Source organism: Lissotriton vulgaris, chromosome 10 (assembly GCF_964263255.1).
Source record: "Lissotriton vulgaris chromosome 10, aLisVul1.2, whole genome shotgun sequence".
Classification (NCBI taxonomy): domain Eukaryota; kingdom Metazoa; phylum Chordata; class Amphibia; order Caudata; family Salamandridae; genus Lissotriton; species Lissotriton vulgaris.
The window spans coordinates 659,638,346-659,663,723 of NC_141698.1; the positions used below are offsets into that span (position 1 = coordinate 659,638,346).

Genomic DNA, 25,378 nt, shown 5'->3' on the forward strand with positions numbered 1-25,378 from the left:
TCTTAAATTTCAGAACGCTGATGTCCATTTCTACCCGGATTTCACCAGGACAGTGCAGAGACAGCGCCAAAGCTATTCTGGGGTGAAGCGACGGCTACGGGACCTGGGCCTTAAGTATTCTATGATGTTCCCTGCTAAGCTCCGGATCGAATACGAGGGCCGTGCCCTGTTCTTCGACTTCGCCGAGAACGTCAGTGACTGGATGGACACTCTACCACCGCGCCGAGAAGCACAGGAGGACCACGAGGGTGGCGCGGCTGGCGGCCCGGACCCATGAGACTTGGTTCTGTAATGGGTGACTAAATGACTCTCTTGCTTGCCTCGGGGGCTGTCCAATGTCGCTCTTAATTGCCGTAATGTCTTTTCTGTCAGTACATGGAGGGTGGCGGGAGGAGTTCGCGGAGAGTCCTTACTCCCCTGGGTGTCTTTTTGTAGAGTAGTTATGGGGCGACAGGCACACTGCTGGTTGGGGGGGCTTTTTAGTCACATGCAGGGGTGCAGGGTGGGGGGTGCAATTTTGCGGGGTTTGTTCCTTGTTTGTTCTATTTCTTTTTCTTCTTTGAGGCAATGGACTGTGTGTTTTGTTGAACAATGTGTGACCGGGTCGAACGGAGTCGGGTGGGGCGGGTTGCTTGGGGATGGGGGGGTAGGAAACTAAAAGTGCTTAGCTGGAATGTCAATGGATTAGGTGATAGGGTCAAGAGAGGGGTGGTGCTCCAGCTGATAAAAAGAAACATGCCTGATGTAGTTTTACTGCAGGAAACGCACTTAGTGGGCAACTCTTGTAGGGCCCTGAATCGTAGGGGTTATAAAATGGTCGCCCACTCTGGGTTCTCTTCGGGCTCCCGGGGGGCGGGCGTCCTTGTACGTGCGTCCCTTCCGCTTGAGATAGACGTCACCCTGCTAGATGATAGGGGGCGTTACGCAGCTGTGGCGGGGAGGTGGGAGGGGCGTTCTCTGGCCCTGTTGTCGGTTTATGTTCCCCCTGGTCTCCAGTCTAGCACCTTCCGGGACCTTGGTGGCGCCATTTTGTCTCTGCCCTCGGGCCTGCTGATCCTAGGGGGGGACTTCAATTCAGTCTGCTCTGGTACCCTGGATCGTCAGCCGCCGAGAGACCTCCCGGGTTCCCAAACGTGGCTGCCGACCTTCCTTGATTCTATGGGTCTGGTGGACTGTTGGCGACTTTTACATCCGGCGCTTCGCCAGTTTTCGTTCCTCTCCGGTGCCCATGGAAGTCTGTCCCGCTTGGACTATGTCCTCACTCTGGCGGCGCAATCGCCTGCCATTTCTGAGGCGCGTTTTTTGGCAAGAGGCATTTCCGACCACTCGCCGTTGTGGATCTCCTTTGACTTCGGTGTCCTTTTGTCCAGCCGCCCGGCAGCCGTAAATCCCTGGTATTTCCGCAACCACAACATGCGAGCGCTGCTGGCCAAGGCCATCGCCTTATACTTTACAGAAAATACTGGCTCAGTGGGCTCTGCGGTCACCCTTTGGGAGGCCTTCAAAACGGTGTTGCGGGGTGAGGCCTTGGCTCTTATCGCGGCGGCCAAAAGAACTCGTGATGCGGATCTCCTGCAAGTTGAGGAGGAGGTCTTGGACCTCGAGTCCCGTCTGGGGCCCGAGCCCGAACCCGCCCTCCTGCATGAACTCTCTCTGAAGCAATCGGAGTATCACGATCTTGCTACGAATGCAGCTCTGCTCTTAGCGAAAGAGCAGCAAGGCCGCATTTATGACGTCGGGGACAAGGCTGGCAAATTGCTGGCCTGGCTGGACAGGCGGGAGATGGCGAGCCGAGTGGTTCCGGAGATCCTGTGCGAGGACGGAGTGGTGGTTACTGATCCGAGCGCCATCGCCGAGTCCTTTGCTGACTATTTCCGGGGGGTCTACACCTCCGGGTCGGACCGCTCCGAGGCCGACTCGGCTGAATTCCTCTCTGCAATAGACCTTCCTTGCCTCTCTGAGGAGGACAGGGTGGATATTGACCGGGACATCACTGCGGACGAGATCGCCTTGGCGATCCGCGCTTTGCGTACGGGTAAAGCAACCGGACCCAATGGCATACCGGTTGAACTATATAAGATCCGGCCGGACGTGATCTCTCCTCACTTGAAAGACATGTTCCTCCGTGCCCGTGAGGATGGCGTCTTCCCCCTGGACCAGCGACTGGCCACTATTGTGGTTATTCACAAGGATGGCAAGCCGCGGGATGTTTGTAGGTCCTACCGCCCTATTTCCCTCCTCAACGCCGAACCCAAGATCCTGGCCAAACTGTTGGCTAATCGACTGGTCGGGGTTATTAGCGACCTGGTGCACCCGGATCAGTCCGGTTTTATACCCCGCCGCAATACTGCCCTTAACCTGAGACGCTTGCACGGCGTTATGGCCAGAGTTCACGCCCTCACTGAACCGGCGGTGCTGGCCTCCCTTGATGCCACAATGGCTTTTGATTCCTTGGAATGGAATTATTTGTGGGCAGTCTTGACGAAACTTGGTTTTGGGCCGGGCTTCCTGGGCTGGGTGCAACTTCTTTATTCTAGCCCCTTGGCTGCTGTTACGGTGAACGGTCGTATGTCTGCTCCCTTCGCACTTCAGCGAGGCACCAGACAGGGCTGTCCCTTGTCTCCGCTCCTGTTTGCGCTGGCTCTGGAGCCCCTCGCGGCGATGCTGCGCTCGCACCCTGACTTGCACGGGATCTCCTGGGCCCCGGGCTTTGAGGACAGGGTCTCCCTGTACGCGGACGACATCCTGCTGTATCTCACCTCCCCTTGCAAGTCGCTTATCGTGGTGTGCGATGTGCTCAGGCTGTTTGGGCGTTACTCCGGCCTGATTATTAACTGGGCCAAATCCTCCCTTTACATCCTCAAAGGCGACACGCCGCGCCTTCCCAGAGGCTGTAATATCCAACTGGCGGGACAAGGCTTTAAGTACTTGGGGATTTACATTTCACATAACCCTAAGGCAAGGTATGACCACAACTTGCTCCCCCCGCTCCACCGTTTGCGGCGGGACGTGGAGAGTTGGCGTAAGCTCCCTCTCTCGTTGCTGGGCCGGGCGGCGTTGTTTAAAATGATGTCCCTGCCCAGGTTCCTGTATGCCTTGCAGAATACTCAGGACCTTGTCCCGGCCCGCTACTTCAGGGAGGTCGAGAGTCTGCAGCGTGCCCTTCTTTGGGACGGACGACCCCGTGTCGCTGTTCGGAAGCTCACCATGCCATGGTATGATGGGGGCATTGCGCTACCAGACGTGCGGAGATACTACTGGGCCTCTCAACTTACCGCCATCAATCATGGTTTTTACGGTCCCGTGGACAACCCCGGTTATGCCATGGACCGCTGGCTTTTACACGGAGGCAATTACTATCGCGCCCTATATTCTAGATCCTTTGATCGTAACCTCACCGGCCCGACCAAGGCGGCGGTCCATACGTGGCGGACGGTCACTAAGATACAGGGCTGGCAGGGCAGGCTGACGAGATTTACCCCTCTCTTTGATTCCGACATTTTGGGCAAGCTTTGGCACACCAAGGGCTTTGAGAAGTGGGATCTCATAGGCATCTCGAGGGTTGAGGACATGCTCTCCAGGGGGGTGGTCAAGACTTTCCCACAGCTGCAGGCGGAGTATAAATTGAGTGCTACGGAGTTTTTCCGCTACGCCCAGTTGCAGCACGCAATAACTGCCGCAAGGCCGGAGGAGGGCGACATCCCCGAGAGTTCCCCTTTGGAGGACAGGGTGTTGGACGGGCATATGCCTGATAGCGCCATCTCTCTGTCCTACAAGAAACTAATCAACGTTCAGGCGGACCTCCTCCAGCGCTTGAGGGAACAGTGGGTGGCCGATGGGCTGGAACTGGACGATGAGGACTGGCAGAGTGCTGTTTCCTCCCCTAAGGAGGTAGCCATTTCCTCGCGTCTGAGATTGGTCCAGTTTAAAATCCTTCACCGAGTGTATGTCACCGGCCCCAGGCTTGTGCACATGGGCTTCTCGCCGGATGGCCTCTGCCGCCGTGGCTGCGGAGCCCTTGCCACCTTTCTTCATATACTGTGGGAGTGCCCCGTTATTGCCCCTTATTGGGAGAGGGTTCATAGAGTGATGCGGGAAGTGACTGGAGTGGAATTAGCGGCGGAGGCGCGTAGGTGCCTCCTGAATGTTTGGGAGCCTAATGACTATGACACGGCGCAGATCCGATGGGCCACACTGGGCAATATGGTCGCTAAACGGGACATAGCGCAAAGGTGGGGTTCTAATGTGGCCCCCCTGGTGGTACAATGGAAGGCCAACATGGACTGGTGTATGTTGCGCGAAAAGACTGTGTATACTGCCAGGGGGCGGCCTCAGACGTGGAACAAGGTATGGGGTGCCTGGAATGCCTATAGAGGGGACTTGTGTTTACCACCTGCACCGTTGCCACGAGATGAACGCTTGTCACCATAGACGTTGACGACAGCTATGTTATTCCTGTACTGATTCTCCTGTTCTTCCTTCCCCCCCCCCCCCTGCTTTTGCTACATTCTGTCTCAGCTCTTTCTACAACTTCCCCAGCTCCTTCCGCCTCCTACCGACTAGTGGTCTTCTTCATTTCCATTGCCTTTTTCGCGCCCTTGGGCGCTTTGTTTAGGTTTTTGTTCTAAAAAAAATAATAAAACAACCTGCATTGTCCTGACGTGAATCGCTAAGCACTATGACCGTTCTATACTATGCTGCCTTGCCTCCGGGATGTTAGGCTGAATTGCTGTGTGCTTTTACAATAAAGGTTTTAAAAAATTAAAAAAAAAAAAAAAAAAAAGAAATCACAATTTATTTAGCGATTTCTTGATGCATTGCATTTTGCAATTCCTTAATTGCGATTCCTTATTTTTCGCAATTAAGGAATCGCAAAATGCAATATTAATGCATGTACCTGTAAGTTCCTGCAAGTAGGTGTGCTGCAGCACTCCCACAATAGACATGCTGTAGTTCAGACAGCGAATGAGCTATAACAATGCTTGTAAATTTTGATTGTATCTTGTCACATTTGCTAGTGTTCAAGACAGAGGTTAAACGTCACGCTATGTATTCTGAAAATTGCTGCTTATTCTTTTGGCATGCATATTGGCATTTAGTTTCTTTCCCTGAGTGCAAAGTTAGGGTATTTTGTAAAGTGAACTATATGACAATCTTGCTTGGATACAGGAAGAGTGAAAGAAAAGGTTTTAGGATGTCATTTTCTTTTTACTAAAACGCAACATCTAAATACCTGTAAATGAACTGTACTGATATTTAAAAATAGAGCTGCAGCTGGGAAAGTTCAAATCAATCATTTTCTTTTGTTGTAATTCTGAAGTGTGATGGAAACAACGATTTTAATAGGATCAAAACCTTATCTTTTACTTGGTGATGTGCAAATGAAAAATATTTACTGAAACATGATTTTCTCACGCTATAATTTGTGTGCTATGTAGTTTTATTAATAAATCTCCATGACTGCGACTTTTGTTGGCCTTTCAATGGAAAATGTGCTTCCTGTAAATGGTAGTGTGCTACCACACCTAGCTTTAGTAATAGATTTGTGAAAGTGTGCTTCGAAATGTGCCACCAGCTACATGCTAAACCCTTACCACTATCCTGCTGAATTGGTGTGACTCATTTGCTATACTTGTACTTGTTGTTTGTGTGACACTTGGATTTTTGACAATCCCTAGAACTTCAGTGATGTAACATTGATGGTAGCACCCCCACTTTGAAAATGGTTCCATCAACACTGTTTAAAAATGCTCTAGATTGTTCTCAAAGCCACTTTGTGTTACATTTTCGTTTGAGATGTTGCTGTTCTATATGTATAACATATAAAAGCTATATTCCAAAGTGCCAAATTGTCTCTGTTTCAGTTGGTATGGAGCCAGCACCCTTGTCCGTTTCTGAGGAGAGACAGCTTGCAATTTTGACTGAATTACCTTTTGTGGTTCCTTTTGAAGAAAGGGTAAAGGTAGGTACCAAAATATATGTTAAATGTGCTGAATTGGTTTAATGCTGTGTGATTACCAAATACATTTAATATCTTGAAAGTATTTTGAAGTAGTTTCTTGAAGTCCCCGTTTTTATTCTCGTCTGATCAGGCCATTTTTCAAAATATTTAATATTTTTATTTTATTACCTAGTCTGTTTTGTCTGTTTATAAAAAAAGGATCATGGTTCAAGAAGCAGTAAAGGTCACTATAGCGCAGGAAACCTGCTACAAAATAGATTAGCTCTTAACAAAAATGGAGCAGTTTCTCAGTACTCCTAAACCAATATACTCTTACATTTCTAGAATAAGAGACATAACAATTAAATGAATAATACATAATTAAACCAGTCTTTAGTATACAAAATATATAGATATAACAAATATATTTAACATCATAAACCTATTACACATTGAACAATTGCCAAAAGAGAGATACCTTCCAAGTTGAAATTTGAAGATCTTATGTAGATTTAACTCCATTTAATTTGTTATTATTGTGACCCTTTTTAAGTGTCGTCATCAGTGAAACTGAGATCCTTGACTGTATTTTATCAGATACAGTTTATAGCTGAGCTGAGCCAGCACATGTTTCATGGCGTCCTGCCATTTCCTCAGGGTTCTAACATGATATGAGTTCTGGTTTATCTGGTATGATTCAGTCTTCAAGTATCCTCAATTCAACACTACTTGAATTATTCTTCTCTGAATCACCAACACAATTCAACAGATATCCTTACGTAGTGGCCATATTGCACACCTTCACTGGCAAATAGCCCCAAATCTCCAGTCAGAGCCCAACTTCTCTTCTCATTTAGCTGAACTCTGACTGGAAATTTGGGGCCATTTGCCAGTGAAGGTGTGCAAGATGGCGAGTGCATGAGGATAATTTTGTAACTGACCCAAATCCGAAATGCTATATATGTTGAATTGCGTTGGTGACTGAGAATAATTTGACTATTGTTGAATTGAGTGTATTTGGAGATGGAATTGAACATTCCTGAGCTATTCAGTTGTTCCCCTCCAATCCCTGATTTTTAGAGTTCTCCTATATTTTCATTCATGAGGTATTCAAAGGTTCCTGTAATGACTCTCCTCTTGTTCATACTGTTCAAATGTAAGCTGCTTTTTTGTCATGCAGACCTTAACGGCTTTGGCAGTTGTACATTTGTTTGCCTTGGATCTGTTGTCTTCCTTTTGGGGTGTGCCATTCACAACTGGACAGTTCTAGCTAAGGACTGCCCAATAATTTATGCAGTGGAAAGACATCTTCCCTTTTACTGCTAGTTAAACATCTCCTGCTATGCCCACACTTTTCACCTCAACCTTGTCATACTCTTTGGAAATGTTTATTTAGACCAAGGTTTTTTGAGCACCTTCTCCCCTATATTTTACTGCACATTGAACAGATGGCTCTACACTTAGCCATCCGGAGTCCTTCTTGCCACCTCTTTTACTATTCATTTACTTTTTTTAAAAATATTCTCGATACCCTTTTAGTAATGCATATCTTCTTGTCATATGCAGAGTGTCACTTCTTTCCTTAAAGATATTCTTTAGTGGGTCTAGTATTTGCATCAAAAGAAAGAGCCACAGAGCTACCCACTGTGACACACTATTAGTCTCTGCTCCTTTCCCAAGACCGAGCTCCAAGTATCAGCACACCTTGTGCCTGATTCTCAAAGATAAACTCACACTTTTGTGTAAGTTGGTGAATAATGCCCTTAGTCTTGTGTTTCATAGCAATTCTTTAATCCATTTCACCCCTGATACACACACTTAGTTTAGTTAACTTATTTTAGGTTGTGTGTGTAGAAACATCTCTAAGAAATTGATTAAGTTTACATAGACCACAGTCTTTGCTCTTTTGTGATCAGCAACTGGGTCACGCAATTAAATACATTAGTTACATTTTCTGGCATGACCTTCCCATGGCAGCACAATACTGTCTCCTTTGAACAGGTTAACAAGATTGTTGGTAATACCTTGGGTACTACACAGAGATTTTCTTAAAAATACAGGACATACCACTTCTCAATATGTTTCTTTATTTAGCTTTGTTCATTCCTCAGACCTTTTATTCAAGTAATTAACTTGTTTACCACATTGGTATTTCCTTCTATCAATCCAATGCTGATTTATTGTTGCCAACTCCCCACAGGGGTTCTTTTTAAAAATCCTGAAGAAGCATACCAAATTCATTGGCATTCCAGGTTCCCAGCAGCAAAATGGATGTAATAAGAACAGTACTGTGTCCTGTAGTAACTGACAGTTAACTTCCTTCAGTCTTCCTCTCAAGGTAGTAATTGTATCAGCAAGGCATCCATCCTCCAAAACCATTTATGCTGGACTCTGGTAGAGGGTTCTTGTTTGGTGTTTTTCTCAACATATCAAACTTTCTGAAAAACCCAGTTATCTGATGTTTTCATTTTTTCCTTAACTTTAGCCACCCATCAAGGTCTTGCTATATCTACTGTTAAAGATAACTTGTTGGCCTTATCTACTTTAAAAAAACTTTTTTAAGATTGCCTGATCAACCATCTTGGTTTAAATCGCATGTTGTGATGCGCTTTCTAAAAGAGCTGACCCACATGTTTCCTCCACAACATTTTATGATACCTTAGTGGGACCTGCATTTGGTACTCACATTCTTGGTGTGCACCCACTTGAAGCAACGTGCAAGGTAGCTGCCACCTAAGGTTATTAACCCTTAAGGCGGTGTTACTCGTAGTGATTACTTTAGCTTGTTATATGAGTTAGTTGCAAGCATTATCTGTCCAGCAACTGTAAACCATTTTTTTTCTGGACAAACTAGTGCTGAGTACTAGGGCAGCATTTCTCTCAAAAGTTGTGATGACTTTTCATATCAGGCAGCCTATTACCTTAGAGAAGTTCTTTGCCTCACCTCATACATGCAAGGATGAAGGCATACTGCATCATTTGGACCCAAAGAGAGCCCTGAGCTTTAATATTGATCGCAACAAGGATCATCTGTTGACAATCAGCTCTTTGTTCTCAGGGACGAAGAATGGCAAAGCAGTTCAGAAATTGACCATTTCTAGATGGGTTGTGCTTCGCATCAAGATCTGCTATGGAGTAGCTAGGAAACAGCCTCTGGAAGATCTGTGGGCTCATTCCACTAGAGCAAAGGGTCCTACTACTGCACTTGCATATGAAGGTACCTATCTTATTCATCTGCCAGGCTGGTACAAGGGCATAGGTTCACGTTCCCTGCTGGATAGCGGAGAAGAGTCCTGTTAAACTTTTTGATCTGAGCCATTCCATAAATCACCACCTGCTTTGGTATCTATTCAAAAGGTGGGCAATCTGTGTTTTTTTGGGAGTTTTATATAGCGCGAACTTGACCCGAAGGTATCAGAGCAATTTACATGAGCACTAGTGGTGTTACAGATAACACATTCATTTTGTTGGGCTCGGGGAGATTAAGTGATTGTCCCAGAATCACAGAATGTTGGGTGACCCTACTGAGACGCCGTCCCGGTTCCCCAGCTTCGAGGTCGACCACTCTAGCCGTTGGGCCACACCCTTATACAGTATCCATCAGAAAAACGAATTACTTACTTTCAGAAATGCTCTGTAACTAACCACAGATTCCTTACTGACCCTCCCACCTCCCTTTCTGTGAAATTGACTCTTTTCTACATCTAACAAGCATTTGCAATGCAATAGGTCTTGCATTAATTAAGTTTGAGCTATTGGCATTGCTAAATATTGCGACACCAATTGCAACAAAAGTCTATAAATTGTAGTCCAAAAACATGTGTATTTATTTTGTTAGCAATGGTGGCATGCTGCGCTTTAGATAAATATGTTTAAAAGTAATGTGCGCCATACTGCGATTGCTACAATAGTTAATTGTGGATGCGTTAACAATTGATGTGTGTATTGGTGGCTGGTGGTGTGTGTGCCTGTGGAAATTGTGCACTGACGGCTGGTGGTGTGTGTGCCTGGTGAAAGCATGCACTGACGGCTTGTGGTGTGTGCCTGGTGAAAGCGTGCACTGCCGGCTGGTGGTGTGTGTGTGCCTGGTGAAAGTGTGCACTGACGGCCGGTGGTGTGTGTGTGCCTGGTGAAAGCATGCACTGACGTCTGGTGGTGTGTTCCTGGTGGAAGCGTGCCCTGGCGGCTGGTGGTGTTTATGCCCGGTGAAAGTGTGCACTGACGGTGTGGTTGTGTGTGTGTTTGTATATGTGGTTGTGTGTGTGGTTGGTGTGTGGTTGTGTGTGTGGTTATTGTTTGTGTGGTTATTGTGTGTGGTTGTGGTAGTGTGTGTGTGGTTGTGGTAGTGTGTATGCGGTTGTGTGTGTGGTTGTGTGTGTGATTGTCTTTGTGTGGTTGTAGTTGTGTGTGTCGTTATGTGTCTGGTTGTGTGTGTGTGGTTGTGTGTGTTGTGTGCGTGGTTGTGTGTGTGTGTTGTGTGTGTGGTTGTGGTTGAGTGTGTGTGGTTGTGGTTGTGTGTGTGTGTGTGTGGTTGTGTGTGTGTGTGTGTGTGTGTGTGTGTGTGTGTGTGTGTGTGTGTGTGTGAGGCAGCCAGCTGCTGAAGTCAGCTAGTCACTCTGCTTCACTGCACTGGCACGATGAGATGCCATTTGCTGAAGGCAGCCAGTCACACTGACTCGTTGCACTGGGACGATGAGATGCCAGCTGGTGAAGGCGGACAGTCACCTTGCTTCTCTGCACTGGAATGATGCAGGTTCACAAATGTTATCACTTTATTCCTCCCTGGTGTCCCCTCAAGTCTTTCTTCCATCCCCATCCTCACCATGAGAGACTGAAAGACTGAGATGAAATGAGTGACTGGTTGAGAAAAAGACAGCCTCTGCTGAAAGGAGGGACAGATAGCCCGTGTAGTACAGGATGGCAGTACCACTAGAAGACAGTGGCAGGAGGAGTCCACTCAGAAGCTTCTGGTGAAAGGAGGAATGGAGTGACTCGGAGAGGGTGGGACAGCCCATGGGGAGGGATATTAGGGGAGACTGAAGGGGTGAAGTGAATGGAGGAGACCGGTAAGAAGCAGAGACTAAAGTGAAGGAAGGGGCAGGGTGACTAGGAGAGCACAGAGACAGCCTAGAGTGGTGGTGGGGAGTGCCACAAGGATAGACTGAAAGGCTGAGATGAAATAATTGACCAGGTTAGAAACAGAGAGCCTCTGGTGAAAGGAGGGGCAGGGTTACAAGGAGACTGGAGAGACAGCTGCGAATAACCGGTGGGCAGCATTCCCAAAGGCCAGGCCCCAGCTTCCGAGCCACAGATCATAGATCTATTGTATTGACATTGTGAACCCCCACTTTAGCAGCTAGAGCGGGTGGGGCTCTATATGTACCTCTTCTGTCTGCAACTTGGCAGATAAACGGGCAACATTAACGCAATAAAGAAGAAGAATGTGGAAATACTTTGTGTTTAGTGTGACAACACCAGATGGGTTGGTGTTACATTCTGGAACAATGCTTAATAATATCAATGGAGAGTAAACTTAATGAGCAACTGTGTAATATGGTCCAGTATTGCCATTTAAGAGTTCTGATGTCATTATAACCCAGCGAAGGCAATACAGGGCCATATTACACAAACTAGAATGTCAGTGGTACGGACGGGTCATTACATTATTTCTTTATTGAAGGACGCACTGCTTATCACACACCGGATAAGGGGTGATATATAAAAAGACAGGAACCACAGGAGCACAGCATTCAGCAGCACTTTGGCTCGAAGAAAAACTTTCAGCTCCCGCTCTTGTTTTTTTGCAAATTAAGTACTGTAACAAGGGCCTTTCTGTTACTCTGATTTGGCAAAAACACGCCTGTAACCAGACACAGCCCATGGGTGCAAAATATTGCTCAGGGACTCACAGAAAATAATGAATGAATGGATGTTGGAATATCTAGGAAGGCTCTTGGGTGGGGTTCTAGTGGAAGCTGAGCCAGTGTGCAGTAAGTCACAGAAAAGGCACACCGAAGTACCTGGGAGCAAGCCTGCACATGCGCCGAACACTTCAGATTGAGGCAATCGTAGAGCCCGGCCAGTGACCATGTGGCAAGGCACAAAATGGGCACACAGAAGTACCTGGGAGCAAGTTTGCGCATGCGCAGAAAACCTCAGAATGAGGCACTCCTGGAGGCTGGGCCAGTGGCAAGGCACAGAACGGCCACACAAAAGTACCTGGGAGCGAGCCCGCACATGCACGTTGTGGCCGTACTTCCTGAACTTATTTACTGATAACTGTTCTTCGGCACTACGGCCCACCACGATGAAGATTCTCAGTGCATGAGCAAGATTTTTTTAAAATAAAAATTGCTATATCTCCAAACGTAATCCATCAAAGAAGCTAGGAGCGGTGGGCCAGAGGTGGCCCTGGGGTACGTAAGAACCTCCATAAATACTGTTTGCACTGAAAGGCAAACATCACGCAGCACAATGTCACAACGAATGGCAGGAAGAATGCACCACATGGCTTGCTAGACACTGCATTTTGTGCGGTCGTACATCAGTGGGTGAGGTGACCGGGCGGTTTATCGGTGATTGCTCCGCACACTTTTCTAGGAAGGAGCCCACACAGCAGTTCAACCCAAACAAGCTGGCCCGTGAAGTCAGCCTTAATCTATCATGAAAAGCAGCGATGGCCCCTCCTCGCGCAAGTGACATATGTGGCCTGCTCCCTACAACCTCTCTGACTTGCGGCCCAGCACTAGGTGGGATGCCACGGGAGCAGAGTGTAATGGCTATCAGCAGCAGACGACATCAGCAGCAGACGACCATTGGTGCTGGAGCGAGCCCCAACAGAGTGGGAAGGGGCAGATGGGCCTGATTCAAGTTGCAGTGGGACTGCTCTGCGGCTTGGATGATATAGAATGTTCACTGGCAGCCTGGAAGCTCGCGGGCATCCTGCGGAATCTCTACTTTGGCAGGCCACGCTCCATCAACCTTATTTATTGATCTTAAGAGTGAGTTGCATGATGTGAAATAAAAACAAGCGACACATGTATTATGGTTATACTGCATTCAGGGAGGTACAGCTGGAGATTTCAAATCTTTCGAAAAACATTGGATGGTTAGTGAACCAAATATACATTCATACGCTGAGATTGTAGGATTGTGCTGAAAGTGAAGACAGAGCAGTGTTTTAGCTAGTAAATTATGCAACTGCAGTTGGAAGGTTTTAACATTGATGTCGCTGACTGAATAGGAGGAAAGATGGAACATCAAACTCTCTCCAGGCAGTTGTTGCCGAGGCTTTCTATCAATCAAAAATGCAGCCACTATAGAGGCAAGTATAAACAAGCATTGGAAATGCAATAGGTCTCGCATTAGAAAAGTTGGAGCTATTGGTCTTGTAAATGACAAATATTTTATTTATTTGTTGGTTTTTAAAATAGCTAAATTGATAGCTTTGTCATTTACAACGCCAATAGTTATAATTTTCGCAAATGTGACACCTATAGCATTTGGAATGCAACATGTTTTGTATTTACGTGACTTAGATGGCAGCTCTGGTCGTTAGGCCACATCTCTAGAGAGCAGGAGAGTGCAGCAGGGGAGAGAAGCACAGCAATGCAATAGGTCTCGCATTAGGAAAGTTTGAGCTATTGGTATTGTAAAGGACACATTTTTTATTTATGTGCTTGTTTTGAAAATAGCGAAATTATTAGCTTTGTTATTTACAATGCTAATAGTTTAATCTTTTGCAAATGTGACACCTATTGTAACACAATATGTGTTGTAGCACTGAGTGGTGTGAGGGTGAGGGGGTGTGAGGGTGAGGGTGAGTGAGGGTGAGGGTGTGTGAGGGTGTGTGAGGGTGTGTGAGGGTGAGTGAGGGTGTGTGAGGGTGTGTGAGGGTGAGTGAGGGTGTGTGGGGGGGTGAGGGTTAGGGGGTGTGAGGGTGAGGGTGAGGGTGTGAGGGTGACTGAGGGTGTGTGAGGGTGAGGGGATGAGGGTAAGGGTGTGTGAGGAGGGTGATGGTGAGAGGGTGCAAGGGTGAGGGGGGGTGAGGGTGTGTGAGGGTGAGGGGGTTGTGAGGGGGTGTGAGGGTGAGTGAGGGTGTGTGAGGATGAGGGGGTGAGGATGAGTGAGGGTGTGTGAGGGGGTGTGAGGGTGGGTGAGGGTGTGTGAGGGTGAGGGGGATGAGGGTGAGGAGGTGTGAGGGTGATGGTGTGAGGGTGAGTGAGGGTGAGATAGTGTGAGGGTGAGTGAGGGTGAGATGGTGTGAGGGTGAGGGGGTGTGTGAGGGTGAGGGGCTGTAGAAGGAAAAAAGGCAGCCATCTGGAACCTTCCAGATGATGTAAGAGCTGCGCCGATAAAAATAGGGGTATATATTTCCCCACTGACTCCTATTAAAACAGTTAATTTTAGGCGAGAGAGAGCATAAATAAAGCCATTGTTTGCTTTGAAACTCAGGAATAACCTGTCTGACTCGGGTCTGTTGAACTGTGCTGCTTTTACAAGATAAGGGTGCATGGGTAGGAAGTGACTTGCCCAGAATCACAGTTTAGTGTAGAGGGAAGCCGAGATTACAACTCTTCTCACGTAGCTCAGAGTATGTGTCGAATCGACTCTAGGCGCATCTGGAATCTATAGCCCGATCCCACCGCCCTGGATTTGGGATCACGCGGCACTGCCATTAAATGTGAGCAGTAAACCGGATCGGCTTCCTGGAGTTGTTTACCTAGACAGACGAGTGTGTGCGACAAGCACAGTAAATGCACAAGCGGGTATTGTAATAGCGGGTTGCTTGTTAATGTTATCAGCATGGGGACGGGGCTGTGCAGTGAACAGAAGGGATACTGGGGTGTATTCACTTTGAGGTTGGTTGGAGGCTGTGGAGACTGTCTGTCGGAGACATGGAGAGGTTTGTAAATTGGGGCTTTGAGCGAGTAGCCTTCATTTTGGAGATATTTCTGTTCATGTTCCAGCGCCTGGAGGTGCTTCATGGATCGGACTGGTTGGTGGAGGCGAGCCTGTCGGCAGTCCAAGCGGGAGATTTTGGTTCAAATATATTTGTTCACACTTGACTTCGCAGCACCGTGTGACCCTGAGCAATCACTAGCATCGTGTGACCATGAGCAATCACTAGCGCTGTGTGACCCTGAGCAGCCACTAGCACCGTGTGACCTTGAGCAGTCACTAGCACCCTGTGACCCTGAGCAAGCACCGTGTGACCCTGAGCAGTCACTAGCACCGTGTGACCCTGAGCAGTCACTAGTACCGTGTAACCTTGAGCAGTCACTAGCGCCGTGTGACCCTGAGCAATCACTTTCTTTGTCTCACAAACAAATCTGTCAATCTAGAGATTCGAGAACAATGCACGACCAGGCATAAATAAAGCACTACATTGTACCTTTACAGTCGCAATGTACGTCTATTCGTTTCCGTATACCAGTGCTGGTGTTAACAGTAATCTGAAGTGTATCTGTAATGGCTGCCAGGCTCTGGAGATATATATATATATATATATATATATAAACAGAACAATCTTCAAGTAAACCACACTCCTGCTGTGGAAACGAAGACACGGACCCAATGGTTTGCAGTTAAGGAGATCTTTAATAAGAACCTCGCTGGTTACGCGTTTCGAGCAACTAGTGCCCTTGGTCACACACCGCGCACCAGGTCAGCTACAAATTTAAACCATTTTTTTACCAGTGATGCTCCACCCATTAACGTGAGTCACAAGGTGTAGACATAGAAAAGACACGTATACAATTGTAAGCTACGTGCACACCTCTATTTACAATCTAAAACATACCAGTGGTGCTCATCAAATATGCGGTCATAGACCTAACCATGTCATGAATGATGTAATATGTGACATCATCAGCAGTGGATTGCGGGTGCGCGATATATAGTTAGCGCATCTAACTATATATGGAATTTCAATGGTTTTATGCGAGTAATATAAGGTTTTGTAAATGCAAATTCCTAACTATATATGTTCTATAACCAATGGTTTTTTCAGTGAATTTTCAAGGTTTTGTAAATGCAAATTCCTAACTATATATGGACTATAACCTATGGTTTTTTCTGTGAATTTCAATGGTTTTTTAATAGCAAATATCAAAAGCTGTCAAATGTCAAGTACGTGATAGGTAAAAACTTTTTCGTGTTTATGCATGCTGATGTGCTTTGAACGCTGCCCCCCCCTCTTTTCTCTTAGTAGTACTCTCTCTTTGCAGATAGTGAAGGGTAGTTAACGCAGGCCCCCGTTGTAATCCTTCGTGCCTGCTTGTCTCTCCATTTGATTGATTGTTATCCAAGCATTTACTGTTTTACAATTGATTCTCTTTGGTTCATTCTCTATTTACAAACAAGCACAAAGTCGCAATACTCTGTTTAGTCTTTGCAGATAGTGAGAAATCGTGAAAAAAAATAAAATTAATCGAGCAAAATCAGTAGGCCACTAATTGGATCTCTTTTTGACCTCGCTAAAATAGAAATATTAGGAACAACCCTTCATGAGAAATACGAAAATAGTGAGATGAACTGAGCTCCACACCATGAGGGCTGCAAGACAGCTCGGCTCCGTCACCCACCCCGCCCAAAATAACGACAAACCCTATGCAAATATTAAAAATATAGACAACACACCAGCAAAGTAACAGGGTAAAACATTTTATTAAATAACTATTTACATTACGTTGGTTTATGAGATGATGTCAGTAGTGGACCGATGTGTGAATAGGTCGGAAGCAGCACAAGGCGCCAAGATCCGGATGGCAAGTCCTGGATGTTGGGTGCCATAGTTCAGAGTTCTGAGTTTGAGCCTTTTTCAATGCCTGTGCTTTGTTGTTTCCCCTCCATCAAAAACAAAAAAAAAATATAAAACTGTGCAAAAATACAAAAAAATCAAAAAATGTTTAGAAAAGCAGTGCTTGTAAGACTGTCTGAAGCTTATTTCCACCTCCTGCAGCTTCACTATTCTCAAAGTAAGTGAGGGTCGTTTGTGGACCTGACTGCATTTGAAAACAATGTTATATGGTACCTTCCTAAACCGCTTGACCGAGGCCCCCGAGGGGCGGTGTGATGGCCATGGACTCGGAGAAGACGCTTGGCTCCGACCCCCTCCCCAAGTCTTATAGCACCGGTGTAGCCTGAGATCGCCCCCGACATAGGCGGCCGGCTCCCGGGGTCCGGCGGAACTTTTTGCCTTTTGATGACTCTTCTATTCTGGACCTTGTCCCACAATCCGTTTGACCTGAAGACACGCTGTAGTGGGGCGCCCCTTTACCGTTTTAGTTGCCATTCCGCCCGCTTTTGCTACACTGTGCCTCTTCCGCCATTCAGCTGTTTACCGCCCGCTCTTGCAACTACAGCGTCTCGCTCACCATGTAGTTGAGTTGCTCCCGCTCTTGCGATGCAACGATAAGCGACTGCCACAGGACTCTCAAAATGGCGGCCGGCTCTTCAGATTTGGGCGTGGTCCACTAAAATGGCCCTGGGACACCTTGGAACTCGGACGCTTCCCTGATAGGGCTTGGGTCCCATTCTCGAAAGCGTCCCCTCAGCCGTGAAGATTCTACAAAAGTCTTGGGGGCCCCCGACTCCCGCAGGCTTCTGGTGGGGAGCGGCTGCCATGTTTGCTCGTGGAATGGCCACGACGGACCTACGAGATGGTAGTGCTCTCATGCTGACGCCAGCTTTAGTCTGAAACATCCAGAAACACTGTAGACTACCAATTCGATCAGTTCCGGTAGCGCCCCAACATGACCCGGTAGAGAAGAACTTGCCCTCCCCTCTTTGACTGATGGTTCTTGTTGCCTGTCCCCTCTGTTGTCATTTTACAGAACTTTTTGGACTGCTGAAAGGGGTTGTGTTCCGAACGCTGGTTGGTTGAGACATTTTGACTATATTCTTGACCTACGTTGTCGCGTAATGCGTTATATGACACGCCGCGTTAGCGCACCCGGAAGTGATCCGCGGCGCGCAGCGCGTAACGTAAGCATAACAGGTCATGTGACTTGTTAATAAAACTTTTTATTGGTTCATTTTACTTTTGTTATTTTAATAATGAAAAGCTTGGTCATATGACCTAAAAAATACGCTTTTTATTGATTTCAAACTTTTTTTTTTAAAACATATATGTTATAATATTCCAGGCTAATGTACTTTCCCCGAAAATTTACAACTGTCCTGCAAGTAAAATATATTCCTTTTTCGAGAAAAAGGGCGTTTCTTCGTTCCATGACGGAGCTGTTGAGTAAAAGAGACTCGGCCTGCTGTCTTAGTCGCCGATACGCCTGATTATCAGATTCTTATCGATCACTTTATGTTGCAGGAGTGGAAAACACAACTGCCCTTGACCATTTATCTTTACTGCGTTCCTACATATTATACCTTTAATCCGTCATGTAATTGGACTGCTTTATTTCACTTGCCTTTTACTGATTCGAAAACAGTGACTAAAAGTAAAAACTTTACCAATGTAAATACTACTACCATGTTTTGTTTTAAAAACCTTTATTGTGAAAATGTCAGTATACAAATACGGGCCTATAACCACGTGGGCCGGCCACGGAGCAAACTGAAATCGTATATGATGAGGAGACATTTACATTATAGAGGAACGTAACGAACGAGCCATTAGGTTGCAAGAACTAAGGTGTATAACAGTTGCGGAATCGGTGGACGTACATTTTGTAATTAAAATACGACAGGGCCACTTACAAAAAAGTTATCTAGATATACATTTGCGGCAAAAACCATGGGTGACGTTAATTCGAACTTTCAATAGTACAGTAATCAATAACACATCAGAACTTAATATCAATAGGGATGTCGAAATATTCAATCAATTCTCGTCCCCGCCCGCCATGAGCATCAAAACTGCATTCATATCTCGTGATATCAAGGTTGTTCAACCAGTACACAACAATGAGTTACGAGTCCCATTTATACCGGCGCCATTTTGGGCGAGGCCGGGCAGGTCCAAGATATAGTCAAAATGTCTCCACCAACCATCGGCCAGACCAGAACCCCTTTCGGCCCTTTATGCTACAAGATGGTGTCTTCCATTCAGAAAATATTGTTGGCAGCATTTTGAAAGGAAACATAAACAGCCGTTCTCCTAGTGAGTCTCACATTGTTACATTTAGGAAGAATGTTGAAGAGTAGTATGTGGAAAATCTGAAGCCATTTTTCTACAAACTCTCAATCAGCCTTGGATGGAAAAAAAAATCCTGAAGAATGTACAAACTGAAAAGCAATTTTTGTCTGTATAGCATCAACAGCAACGCTTGAGTCAGCTTTGTGTCAAGCCGCCATTTTGATTCAATCAATAACGTCCCCCTGCACACATTCAGGGACCTGGTCATGTCTTCAGATGAAACGGATTGTGGGACAAGAAGCAAAAAGGAAAAGGAAAAAAGTTCCGTCGGACCTCGGGAGCCGGCCGCCTATGTCATGTGCGACCTTTGGCCACACCAGGGCAATAGTGAAGCTGCAGCAGGTGCAAATAAGCTTCAGACAGTCTTACAAGCACTGCTCAGAACTCTCAACTATGGCACTGAACATCCAGGACTTGCCATTCGGATCTTGGCGCCTTGTGCTGGTTCCGACCTATTCACACATCGGTCCACTATTGACATCACCTCATAAGCCAACGGGGCACCCCACGCCGACTTTCGGCGCAGCATTGTAGGATGGCCACACCAGTGCGGCAACTTGCTGGACACCACCTCGGTGCCATCCGGATCTCGGCGCGTTCGAGTCACTGTACCGCAAGAGTGACCGGAACTCAGCTGGACACGCCGTCTTTCGGCGCAGCATTGTAGGATGGCCACACCAGTGCGGCAACTTGCTGGACACCACCTCGGTGCCATCCGGATCTCGGCGCGTTCGAGTCACTGTACCGCAAGAGTGACCGCAACTCAGCTGGACACGCCGTCTTTCGGCGCAGCATTGTAGGATGGCCACACCAGTGCGGCAATTTGCTGGACACCACCTCGGTGCCATCCGGATCTCTGCGCGTTGTGCTGCCTTTGGCCTACTGTAGCCGCAAGTGCGGACGCAACTCAGTTGGACGGCGAGTGAAACGCTAAGGGGCGCCGCACTGCAGCCGAAGAGCCTCCATCTTGGGGGAGACGCACAGCCCCCACTGACTGACGCGACCTCACAGGCCAACGGGGCGCCCCACGCCGACTTTCGGCGCAGCATTGTAGGATAGCCACACCAGTGCAGCAACTTGCTGGACACTAACTCGGTGCCATCCGGATCTCGGCGCGTTGTGCTGCCTTCGGCCTATTCGCACATCGGTCCGCTACTGACGCCGCCTCACGTGCCAACGGATTTTCTACGCTTTTTGTAGCCCTATGCCACATAACAGGTCATGTGACTTGTTTATAAAACTTTTCATTGGTTCATTTTACTTTTGGTTTCCTAAAGATGGAAGGCTTGGTCATATGACCTAAAAATAACACTTTTCATTGGTTTAGAACATTTTTTTTTCCCAAACGATGAAAGCCCCACCTTGTTTCTGGATGATTCAGACTGAAGCTGGCGTCAGCATGAGAGCACCACCATCTCGTGGCTCCGTCTTGGTCATTCCGCGAGCAATCATGGCAGCCGCTCCCCACCGGAAGCCTGCAGGAGTCGAGGGCCCCCAAGACTTTTGTAGAATCTTCACGGCTGAGGGGACGCTTTCGAGAATGGAGCCCAAGCCCTAGCAGGCAAGCGTCCGAGTTCCAAGGTGTCCCAGGGCCATTTTAGTGGACCAGGCCCAAAACCGAAGAGCCGTCCGCCATTTTAAGAGTCATGTGGCAGCCGCCTGTCGCTGCACTGCAAGAGTGGGAGCAACTCAACAACATGGTGAGCGAGACGCTGTAGCCGCAAGAGCGGGCGCAACTCAGCTGGATGGCCGCCACCTGGGGAGGCCCGTTCAGGCCGCCTCCCCCACGCCCCCCCCCGGGCCGCCCCACGCCAATTTTCGGAGCAGCATTGTAGGATACCAAAACCAGTGCAGCAGTTTACTGGACATCACCTGGGTGCCATCAACATCTCAGCGCGTTCTGCTGCCTTGGAACTATTCGCACAACAGACCGCTACTGACGAGGCCTCCTCCGCACCACCCGGGACGCCCCACGCTGTTTTTCTTTGCTGCATTGTAGGATCCCAAAAACCAGTGCGGCACCCAGGTGACATCACCTGGGTGCTGTCCAGAACTCAGCACGTTGTGCTGCCTTGGGACTATTCGCACAAAAGACAGCTTCTGACCATTGTTGCTTTTTTTGTCAAAAATGTTTAAATGTTTGTTACAGTTTTTGTTCCGTTCGTTATATTTAAAAGTTAATAAAGTTTTATAATCCCACTTTGTTGGAGTGCTATATATTTTTAAAAAATCGGGTGAATGGGGCCTTGAATCGGGTTATTGTCATGTGTGGGCTTTGCAAGTGTACTGCTACAGGATCGGACATTTCAAACTCAAATGCACGTTCTTTTTCTTACCTTTCCGAAGCATGGAGCGCAATAGCAGGCAGAGAAAGGGTGATGCAAGTGTTGAACACTGCCTGGCCTGGAAGTTGCTGGCAGTGCCCCCCCCCCCCCGCCCGCTCCTGAAAGAGGACACACACACACTGCCGCCCCGAGTACTTCACAGATCATTAAAAGACCATGCGCTTGTTCATGAGGCTTAAATGGTTTATCACCCCTTCTAGAACCCCTGCATCGACCCTCTGACGTTTCCTGGAAAAATTACCACGTAACACAATACCAAGCCCTGTCAGCTGAAACCCCCGAGGAATCGTGGGGCATATTATCAAGGGGGTTTATCTCCGCTTTTTTGGCTTTAAAAGCCAAGAAAGCGGAGATAAAATTATCTCCCTATTACCAAGCTGTCGCTAACACCAGTTAGTGACAGCTAAAAGGAGATAGCGACCATCTTGGGCCCCGCTTTGCATGTCAGTGATATTTATCACTAATGACATGCAAAGTGGGCGTGCCAAGATGTTACAGACTGGAAACAGTCCCTAACATCGCTATCTCCTATTACCAACTTTTGGAGATATTCGCGCTAAGCGCGAATATCTCCAAAAGCTAACACCTGACCTGAGCAGTTCTTAGCCATGTTATCCAATGGGAGGTGGATAACATGGCTAAGAGCATTTGCTCGATAATGCATGAATATCGCTGACTTTTCAGCGATATTCATGCATTGCGGCCGTTTTTTATCGCATTTGCGATAAACCTTGCTAATAGCAAGGTTTATCTGCGATAAAAATCGCCGATGTGCGGCGATAATTTTTGTCTCTAAACAAGTTAGAGACAAAAATTATCGCTAGTTGTTGGTAATATGCCCCCGGGTTTTTGCTTGCAGAAATCGGGAGGCGGGAGACTAGCACTGAAATCAGTAGTCTCATGCCTGAATCGGGAGGGTTGGTATGTCTGGATTCTCTACAGCTGGGGCCATAAACTACATCCGCAGGGCTAGGTGATAGCCTGGGTCCGGCCTGGACAATCGGACACAGAGGAAGAGGAGTGTCAGAGGGTGCGGTAGTGAATAGGGTGAAAGGGAGGTGTCGGGCGGGCACAGGGTGTGATTCTCAGGGAAGAGCAGCGCAGATGGGGAGAAGTATATGGCCCATGCATATGAGAGAGAGCGGGGGTGACCAGTGTGTGGGGGAGATGCTTGCGAGGGTGGGGAGCCGTGCTGAGAATCGACAGCGTGCAGAGAGTGGGTCTGGTCAAGGCATCTAAAATGGCTGCCGTGCACGACAAAAGTGTGGCATTGGAAAAAAAGCAAGATGGCGCAGACAATGTTTATCAATACGAATTAATTTATAACAATTATTTTTAACAATATATTTACTCGCAGTGTCAAAATGGCGGTCAACACTTCCTGATTTCCATCGAATCGAACGTTAACAGACGTCACGCAGCAAAAAAAAAAAAAAAAAGCTCACGCACAGCCGCTGGAAGACATGTATCAACATATATGAGCCTCCTCAGCCACCCTCAGAAAACATAAGGGGTCAGGATACGTCTCCCGCACCCCCTTATACCTAGTAATTTAATTAAAACGAAACACAAAATGGCGAATTCCCGTTTCGCTACCAGTTTGCGGCCCAGTTCGCGGCCCGGGAAGCGCTTCTACCGTGAAAAATATATATTTTTTTATTTTCCCCACGGGACCCTTTAATAACCCCAACATCATTCCTAGGGGGTCAAGAGAGGTATACCTTGCCCCCTTTCATTAAATTCCCCCTTCGTTTTTCACCTCTGCTTCTCTCTCGATCCTACCGAGAGATAAGATGGCGGCCGCTCCGGACTGTTTAGAATGTTGACAGACACCGGAGAGCCAATCAGCTTTCTGCGCGCAAAGTTCCGTTTCGCGAAAAGTAAGCGGACCGGAGCGCAGCCCGGAGCGCTGTTACAGATATATATCTTGTTTTGAACGTTAATTTCTCAAAATCCACTGGAGCACATATATTGAGACCTAGCAAAGGCACATCGGGCTAACAGTCCCTACAATTTTGCCAAGTTTCGTGCAAATCCATTCAGCCGTTCGAGCTAAAAGTGAGGCCAAAGGCCCTATGGAAATTAACATGGGAAAAACGCGTTTTGGGACCCCCCTTTTTTCTCGGCCCACCCTTGACGAAACCCCCCCAAATTTTCGGGGGCTGCTCAGAAACAAAATGTGCCATTTTCCTGAAAATTTCAGCCGATTCCGTCCACAAACGCCAAAGTTATTAGACATAGAATTTTCAAAAGTTCCATAGACAAATAATCCTAACTATATATACCTACTGGCGATAGCCAGTAGGTTATATATATATATATATATATATATATATCTCCATCCATCCATCCATCCATCCATCCAGGCTTAGCAGGGCCTTTTCCCGGATGAGTCGTCTGCACTTAGTCATTGCACAGAGGAGGGTGTTTCTTAATGCTGGTAGGATGGGGCGGACTCCGTTACTGGTTACGAAGGACGCCTTGATTCTTGGAATGCACTGTATTCCCTGGGAAGAGTATCCCTAGACCCTGCCTGCACTGCACGAGAAGAGAGTTCCAGGCTCTTAAAACAAGACGGAGGGCATTGCTGTGGGGAGGGGGGAGGAGAAATGCGACACAGCGGGCAGGGGAGGGGGTAGAGCGGGGAGAGCGGCGATGAGGGTGTGAAGCAGCATGGGCCTTTGAAGTGAAGCTAAGCTTCACTTCAAAGGTGTGGGAGGAGTGCGGCTGAGGCAGAGCGCACGCTGGGGGAAGCTTGCGGAGCGGGAAGAGCTGCTGGGGAACAGATGGCGATTTGATGATGTGCACGCACATTTTAGGTCAATGCGCTTACGCATTGACCTAAAAGCGCACCGGCACAGCACCAAATCGCCAGTTGGGTAAAGTCTGTTTAAGTCCCTTTAGTCTCGCTCTGCTCAATGTGCATGCGCATTGAGAGGCGAGACCTAAAAAACAAGTGCTGGCAGGAGGGACGGTAAAGCCACTTTTAATACTGAAGATTATAAACACCTATACTGTGATCGAAGAACCAGGAATTTAAGTCCTGGCATGGAACAAGGCTATTAATTGTGCTAATCCTTCGGATGGCACATGGTGATCACTTTTGCGTCCACTTTGATGTTCTCAGTGGGCGCGCAGCTAACTGAGAACATCAAAGCGGCCGCAAAAGTGATCATGCAGGCTGTCAAACGGTGCGCACGCCCGGCGCACATGCACTGTACCCGATCCGCCTGCAGACTTTGGGAGCACTTTCAGAAGCCCCACTAAATATCTCACAAAGCATCGCTTACGCAATAGCTAGGCGAGACCTAAAAAGGTTCCAATTAGAGAGAATCTCACTCTCAGATCAGATTCATGCAAAGCTCTGCATCTGGTGGTGCAGACAGATATCAGAAACAAACAAAATGTGATGTGTCGGGTGGCAGTTATTTGTGGCCCAACGTTACTTCTGGGGCAAGAAGGGGTGGACCTGATGCAGTGCTGCATGATGCCACCTACTGGCATGCAACGGAATTGCTTAATAAAATCCCTGGATCCAGTCTGACACCTGGGGGTATTCAAAGGGTGAGGAATCTGCTGTTCGAATTTCCAGCAGAAGGAGCATTACTGAAGGTAAGTAACATGTTTGTTTGCGAAATCACAGCAAGAACAGGATGTACAGTTCTAACTTCACTCTGGGTTTACATAACTTAGTTAGCAGACTCCAAGCCCATATCTAATTTGCAGATTCCCAGGTTTCGGTCACAAAAATAATTGTACGGAACTGTGTTGCATATGTTGCCCATCCTGCTGCCTGAGTTCCCGCATCGGCAGTGTTGGGCAGTGCAAGGACCAGGACTGTGTGTAATTAACAACTGTTAAGCAACGCACCAACCAATAGACACTCACTTACTCTCGCAATTCCTGAAGTGGCTCTTTCCTCATTGAGCCATTCTC

The 25,378-nt window shown here is 47.4% G+C and overlaps 1 protein-coding gene across 4 annotated transcripts in view; it reads left to right on the plus strand.

Moving 5' to 3' along the window:
• UBE3C (ubiquitin protein ligase E3C) overlaps positions 1 to 25,378 on the plus strand; it is a 1,218,167-nt gene that overhangs the window by 839,233 nt on the left and 353,556 nt on the right. For all 4 annotated transcript variants that reach the window (XM_086941492.1, XM_086941495.1, XM_086941493.1 and 1 more), the window contains one exon: positions 5,865 to 5,962. In XM_086941492.1, the coding sequence (XP_086797618.1) occupies positions 5,865 to 5,962 (98 nt within the window). The remainder of the gene's footprint in view (positions 1 to 5,864; positions 5,963 to 25,378) is intronic.